This window comes from Helicoverpa zea, chromosome 29, assembly GCF_022581195.2.
Source record: "Helicoverpa zea isolate HzStark_Cry1AcR chromosome 29, ilHelZeax1.1, whole genome shotgun sequence".
In the NCBI taxonomy this organism is placed as follows: Eukaryota; Metazoa; Arthropoda; class Insecta; order Lepidoptera; family Noctuidae; genus Helicoverpa; species Helicoverpa zea.
Genome location: NC_061480.1, coordinates 7,030,074 through 7,037,996, shown reverse-complemented (window position 1 = coordinate 7,037,996; position 7,923 = coordinate 7,030,074). Strand labels below are relative to the sequence as shown.

At 36.8% G+C, this 7,923-nt stretch overlaps 1 protein-coding gene across 1 annotated transcript; it reads left to right on the top strand.

Annotated features, from left to right (window-relative positions):
• Positions 1 to 5,772: 5,772 nt before the first annotated feature.
• LOC124644024 lies at positions 5,773 to 6,936 on the top strand. Its single transcript, XM_047183199.1, has 3 exons — positions 5,773 to 6,115; positions 6,247 to 6,372; positions 6,579 to 6,936. Coding segments are annotated over exons 1-3 (474 nt in total). The 5' UTR covers positions 5,773 to 6,113; the 3' UTR covers positions 6,925 to 6,936.
• Positions 6,937 to 7,923: the final 987 nt, after the last annotated feature.

Below are 7,923 nucleotides of genomic sequence, written 5' to 3'. Positions count from 1 at the left end.
AATTGAAGATTCAAAATGAGGAATTAATCAAAACATTGGCGTTAAATTTCATATTATTCATGTTTTAATATACAAGAATATAACCCGACATGATATTGAGCTTTATGAACCGTGCCACCATTTCCTAGGTAAAGTGTAAAATAGTTTGAACATTCAATATCATTTCACACATTGCATAGACGTCCGCGATCCCGACATTCTATACAATGCCTAGGAAATGCATAGAATGCCTACATTATACACATTGCCTATAACATATACAATGGAAAGATGCATGTGCATACGCATCGTCAGACACACATACATCAATTCTACAGTTTATGCTCTTTAACAGCGGTTGATCCAATTGTGGTTTATGAGTAGGTACTTTGATTTACTCAAAACAACTATAATGGAATTAGGTTTAGCAGACAAGCGTAATGTAATCTGGAACTTAGATGAGAGCAGTTTTTCAAAAGACCCTTCGAAAACCAAAATTGTAGATCTTAAAGGGCACGCAGCAATGAGAGTTATAGCAACACCTCGGGGAGATAATACGACGGATAACACTAGGGTGTTACTAGAACACCGTCGTATTGCAAGTGCGATTGGAGGAAAAAAACCTCCCCTCAGTCTTCAAAGGAAAATTCATATGTGGGAGGAATGGACTTACCCTGATGCATTTCCAGGTACATACAAGCCATATATTACGCTAGACATTTCGGTTATGAAATCGTTTAAAGATCGATGGGACATTGATCTTGTAAAATGGATCACAGTCGACAATGATTGCATGCAAGTTTTGTAGAAATCACTGCACCTACAGGAGTTGCAGCGCGGCTTATGGACGGGAAAACTCTGCATAGTGCATTTTCCCTTGGCATCGAAGAGCCACAGTTTACGGGCTAATGACACGACAACATCTATTATACGTAATTCGTTGCCGAAATGTTTGGTGGATAATGCCGGGAAGATTAATACACCTGCTTCTCATTTTAAGCATCTGTTCCTCGAAATAATGCAGGAGTACGCACTCATTGTGGAAAATAAACTAATGGACACCAATACAAACAGACGAAATTGTCGCGTTGAACATGACGACTATATTTTTTCTACTTTTGACATTTGGGAGTAAAAAGTAAAAAGTATGCCGGGGTCCTACCGTCGTCATATGATCAGCTTTTATGCTGATAAAAATGAGCGTAAAGCAGAGAGAAACGCTATACGAGCGTTAAGCGGGGCTCTCGACCTTCCGGACAACGAGTTTGTTCAGAATTATAAAATGTCGAAGGAGATGGTGCAGTATTTGTGCCAGGAATTGGGTGAGGATCTGTCTGCTAGGACATCTCAGAGTCTGCCTGTTCTGATCAAAGTAAGTACCTACTACGTTATGCTTTCCAATTTTTATCGACTAAAAATATGACAAAGCTTTCGTCCTCAGGTTAAATTATAGAAAGATATGCTTCTAAGATTATTAAAGATTAACAATGCCCAATTATTGCAGGTTCTTTGTTAGGTTAAAGTCCTGCTTTCAGGACATTACCAACGAGGCACTGGTAACGAGCAAAATTTCTCGATTGGCCAAACCACCGTCAGCAAATTTTTAAAACAATTTGTTGTTGCAAATACAAGGTAATAATACCAATATAATATATGTATAGTCTGAGTGGCATGTTATAAATAGGGGTGTGTCAACAATTTGAGTGAATATTGAATGTGTTATTTATTCCAGATTGAAACCACAGTGGATAGTGTTCCCAAACAGGAAGGCAGACGGTAACATCTGGCTACCTTACAAAGTTTGGCCTTCCTGATGTATTGGGAGCAATTGACTGCACCCATGTGAAGCTATTTCCACCTCCAAAGCCACATCAAGCCCAATTCAAAAATAGACATGGCATAACATCCATCAATGTTCAGTTGGTAAAAAAAAAACTACCATTAAATTGGTTCCTTACTGCAGAGTAAATTAAAAAGTAAGAGACAAATTTTGAATTTTTATAGTGACACTCAACCATCATTTAACTTTTAAAATATATACAATTAGTTATAACTTCAGTTTTAGATTGCAGATGCCGAGTGCAAAATACTAAATGTGAATGCAAATTATCCTGGTAGAGTGCACGATCAATTCATATTCAATAGTTCTGTCATTTAAGACGAACTGCGCAGGCTACATGAGTCTAGAATTGGACAGTATTATCTGCTAGGTAAAAAATATATTTTGTTACGGCCTGCACCGCCTGGCAACACAGTCGAGCGGCGGGGCAAAATGCTGGCGAAGCGCGGTACGCGCTCCCTAGCCCGCCGTGTATCACGCCACTTTGCGCGCGAGCCACATAAAGCCACGGATGCTCGAGTTCAACGCTTATGCTTAGTCAACTGTTTAGAAGAACAAAGTTTGCCTATAAAAAAAATAATTGGAGTTGGGGTGGATAATGCCTCTGTCATGACGGGTATCCATAATAGCGTACATACTATATGAAAAACGGAGTATGGCTTGCCCAACTTAATTCTAGTTAGATGTGTTTGCCATTCACTTCAACTAGCTGTGTCACATGCATCAGAGCACACGTTGCCGCGGAATATAGTTTCTTATTAGAGAAACATATAACTGGTTCTCACATTCACCTAAACGCTATGACGAGTACAAAGATATATGTCAAACGAAGGAGACTATAACAAGTCGTGCATAATTTCAGCTCCAAGAACATCGAAGCAGAACCAGAAGTTAACTTGAAGAAACGATGGAAATTGATTGATAAATTGCTTAAAGATTCTACACTAACGCAAGAGCAGCTTTCGAAGTTGTTCGGTGTTCAAAACACTTTGAAAAGCGGTTTGTCACACAGAAATCTCGTCTCGTAGGATCGACTTTTCCTACCGTATAGTGCAGAGATTTCAAAAGGAACACTCAAAATGGTTGGTATATTTATTCTTTAATGTTAAATAGCTATTCTTTTAACTTTTATTTAGAAAAATTTGATAAACATTGTTGATGAGTAACAAAAATGTTGCTGGAACCAAGTGCTTTGACCATAATGAATATTTACCTTTTATTTTCAGAGGATGTGAATCCACAGACCGATCATACTTACTGCCGAAAGTGACACTTGACCATACATATGCAAAACGGAAACATTTGACACGTCACATTAATATAGGTATGTGCAATATTCTATGTTAGTTTAAGTATTTTAGTTCCATTATGTCAACATAGATGGCGATGTGCATTTTTATGCAAATCCTAAGTGTTAAGTGTGTTAAGTGTTTTGACACGAGCTGGTAAAATTGTATATAAATAGTACCAGAAAGCCAAAGATGAGGCTAACTTCCTGAAGAGAGCTCGAAGAGCTTTAAAATTTAGCAAGGACAAGCCCTTTGAAGAATTAACCAAGGAAATGAATCCATTTGCAAAAACAATTATGAAAATGCAAATTAATTTATGCTCAAAAAGTAAAAAAGGGCGATGCTTTACTGAGGAAGAAAAAAAAATTGTCTATAATGAAACAAAGTCCTAAGTGTTACAGATTTTTACACAAAATTTTCGTGTTGCCCTTACGATCAACCGTAAATAAAAAGTAGGGTATTATTGGGCATTCTACTCCACCTGCCGTTCCTCCGGCTCACTCCGTTCGCCTCAGTCACTCTCGGTGGAGTAGAATGCCCAATAATATAAATGGATTACCTGTTTCGATCAGCAAACGGATTAGGTGCCACTCCACTGTTTCAGTTCACATACACACAAGTTAACAAACAACAAATGTCACTGTTTGAACAGCTATCGATTAGCAAACGGATTAGGCGCCACTTCACTGTTTCAGTTCACATACACTTTACTTGCAAGTTAACAAACAACGACGGTCACTGTAGGAACAGATAGCCTAAAATTCAGGACAGTTTGTCTCATATCTCTCCACAAAATTAGAGATTGTGCGTTACCACGGTTACACACTTACTCTGTTTTCTGCGGCCAGATTGGCTCGAGGATATCTGAACTTTAGGATACCATAAATATTAAGCTAAAATTTGGGACAGATTGTCGCATGTCTCTCCACAAGAATAAGAAATAGCGCATACCCAAAAGCACACACATTCTATTTTCTGTGACCAGATTAGCTCGAAGACATCCGAATTTTAACTTAATTCATTCACACAGACGACCCTACCTAACATTATACTTTATTGACAAACAACGACGGTCACTGTAGGAACAGATAGCCTAAAATTCAGGACAGATTGTCTCATATCTCTCCACAAAATTAGAGATTGTGCGTTACCACGATTACACACTTACTCTGTTTTCTGCGGCCAGATTGGCTCGAGGATATCTGAACTTTAGGATACCATAAATATTAAGCTAAAATTTGGGACAGATTGTCTCATGTCTCTCCACAAGAATAAGAAATAGCGCATACCCAAAAGCACACACATTCTATTTTCTGTGACCAGATTAGCTCGAGGACATCCGAATTTTAACTTAATTCATTCACACAGACGACCCTACCTAACATTATACTTTATTGACAAACAACGACGGCCACTGTAGGAACAGATAGCCTAAAATTCAGGACAGATTGTCTCATATCTCTCCACAAAATTAGAGATTGTGTGTTACCACGATTACACACTTACTCTGTTTTCTGCGGTCAGATTGGCTCGAGGATATCTGAACTTTAGGATACCATAAATATTAAGCTAAAATTTGGGACAGATTGTCTCATGTCTCTCCACAAGAATAAGAAATAGCGCATACCCAAAAGCACACACATTCTATTTTCTGTGACTAGATTAGCTCAAGGACATCCAAATTTTAACTTAATTTATTCACACAGACGACCCTACCTAACATTATACTTTAACAAATAAGATTAAATCACATGATGTGTTGGAATAGGTTATAGTGCTTTTACACTTACCGTCGTCAAAACCGTGCATGCACCATCCGGCGTGACAACGGTAAACCGGTGCAGCGTACTCTTACATAAATCGCCTGACGATGAAGTCGGAAACGATCTTACTAAGCAGTCGATGTGAAAGTGTAAATGAACCCTAAACATTTGCAAAACTGCAGAATTGCATCATGCAATAAGTTGCAGTGTTAGAACTTTATTGCATGCTGGGGGGTGTGAGTAATTCCCATGGACATATAATGCAATCAGATTACAAGAAAGAGGACCGCCTTGTATGTTGCAGTCTGTAATTAAAATTTGACTTTTATTATGATTCCCTACGAGTATTATAGTTCAAACAGAAGGATGCTGCTAAAATAGATACAAGATTCTATTAGCGATAAATACTCCTACATTGCTGACATTACTTTGTTTGTGGTATCATGTTTTTTCATAACCAGTTGTTAGTTCTAGTTTAAGAATTGCTTTAAGACGATTCTTAATATAAGTGCTGAATTTAATTGTCTTTTTTTCTTTGATCCGACTTCCGTTACATAAAATGTTTTATAAAAAATGTTCTAGTCATTTGGTTTTTAGTTTTAATTTTGAGTTCACCAGCAGCATGAGGCATCGTTGAAAACTAAATTTTTGATGCGACTTTCGTTGTATGAAATATTTTATAAAAAAGTTCTATCAATTTTGAGTATAACTGTTGCATTGTTTTAAAGTATTTTTATTTTATTTCAATTCGTTTGCATGGTTAGTTATGCGCAAAAATGTTTCAGGATTCTTTACCATGCCTTAATTCGTGTCTTTAAATAAACATATATTTTTTCATGTTAATTTGTATATTAGAGTTTAATAAACAAACGAACTTACATACTTTTATTATAATACGTATTTTATCAATCATAAGCAGATACCTGTCGGTTTCACCTTTGTTGGTACCGACACGATGCTGGTTTTATATTTCATTTCTCACGATAAAATTGCAATTTGACTGTATTGATCGGGCAACCAATACGATTTATTTTCACGTAAGCGACATAAATTGATCATACAACTGTAATACATATTACTTAAGGTTTTATTTTGTGATTAACAAAATCTTGCTGAAATGGCATTTTTTATGTATATAAACCAATAGATTTTATCAAAAAATCACATTCGCTCCAGTATTCAAGTGATCATCATCGCTTACCTTCTGTTCTACGTGAATCTACGTGAATCTCTCTTCATAAAATGTAAGTAATTACCTACTACTTATTTTTTTTCTATTTTTTTTTTTTTTTTTTTTTTTTTTTTTTTTTTTTCTCTAGCCTTCTTAATTGTAATTGTGTTAATATAAAATTAATCTTTGTATGTTTGATTTCAGGTCTGACTCCGAAGTTGAATACCAGCGCCCAGCAGCTGTAATCGAAAAAAACGTGCAGCCTCCTAAGAAGAAGACATCGAAGCGCAAAGCTTCCGGGAGCTGCACGCCTTCGGAACCAAAATCAAGGTAATTTACTAAAACTGCTTGGTCTTTATACTACTACTACTACTTGTCGTGTATGCTATGTCCATTAGAGTTTGTATACGATATGTTTTTCATATAACACGTTTAGTTGGTTATATTTAGGGAAGTTTACTGTTACCTAGCCTATGTTTCCTTTCAAGGTATTATTATCGTAAATATTATAAATAATATGTTTTATTTTGTTTCAGTAACTACAAGCAGCGCATCTCAGACCTCTTCGGGTTAGAGGACGGCGAGCTTCTCCCAACATCGTGCGGGGACCTTGGATCGTCCCTTGTCAGTCGAGTCGCCAACGGGAAAGTGCGGCGGACGGCTGACTTAACAGGAGACTTTTACGTAGACGTAAAAGTCTACCACAAGGGAGAAGCAGCCTCGACGCGGAGAGAGGAGCGGTGGAAGAAGGCGGCCGTTGCTCTTAAAGTGCAACTTAATAAAGATTCTCCGCCGTGGGAGGCTTTGCAAACATTTATGCACCGGGCTCATGAGCTATTCGATAGCTCGGAGCCCGTATTTTATAGTGACAATATAAAATAAGATTATATTTAATTTAATTTTTTATTTTAAGATTTATTATTTTTTATATTTTTTTATATTGGAGTACCCCTATTAAATGTTTTTCTTTATATATTTCTTTCATCATAAGTTAAAGCAGTCTATAGGTACGTCAGAAAACTTTTTCTTTTTTCCACTTTTTTCCACTTTGATACAGTTCGTATCTTTGCGATTAGTTTAAAGGTTGCTCTTATTAGCCCGGTCAAAATAGACATAAAAGTAGTGGTCAAATAACAAAAATTCCCACAGAGCTGATTTTTGGTGGAGAGCTAGATTTGATCATTATAAATAAAATACTAAAAGTCCCCATCGATCCCATGTGTGCGTCAAAAGTTATTCGAGGTCAAATGTCAAAATTTTAGGTTTTTTGATTTTTTTTCGAAAACGGTAAGTTTTATCAAAAAAAGACATCGACCAAAATTGTAGATCTTTAAATTTTCTACAAAAATGGCATGAACAGTTTTCTCCTAAATCTTACCATTCCTGAGATATCGCGATTCAAAGAGTCACACTGTACATGATATGCACATATAAGCCACGTACATACGAGGGCTGCCTTTAAGTTGTATCGTTTGCAATAAGTACAGGCAATCTAATAGGTTAATACCATTTATTGTTTTTCAAAGAATTCTCTGCGATATTTAATGCACTTTTGCACGCATTAAACCCAGTTCTTGAAACATTTATTCCATTCTAAAGTGGGGGTAGTCAAATTGGCCGATTTGTATGAGTCAACAGCTTTTTCAGGTGTGCTGAAACGTTTACCATGAAGACTACTTAATTTTGTGGAATGTAAAACAATCGTTATGCCCACGGATCTATGTCACGGTATGTTACATGTTGGTCTGCGACAATTAACTGCCGCATAGCCTCGATATTATCTTGGGTCATATCGGGTTTTGAACTACCTTCACGTGGCTTGTCTCTCAGGCTAGATTGCCCACTTTTAAATCCTAAATATCAGCGTACTGCAGTCCTAAG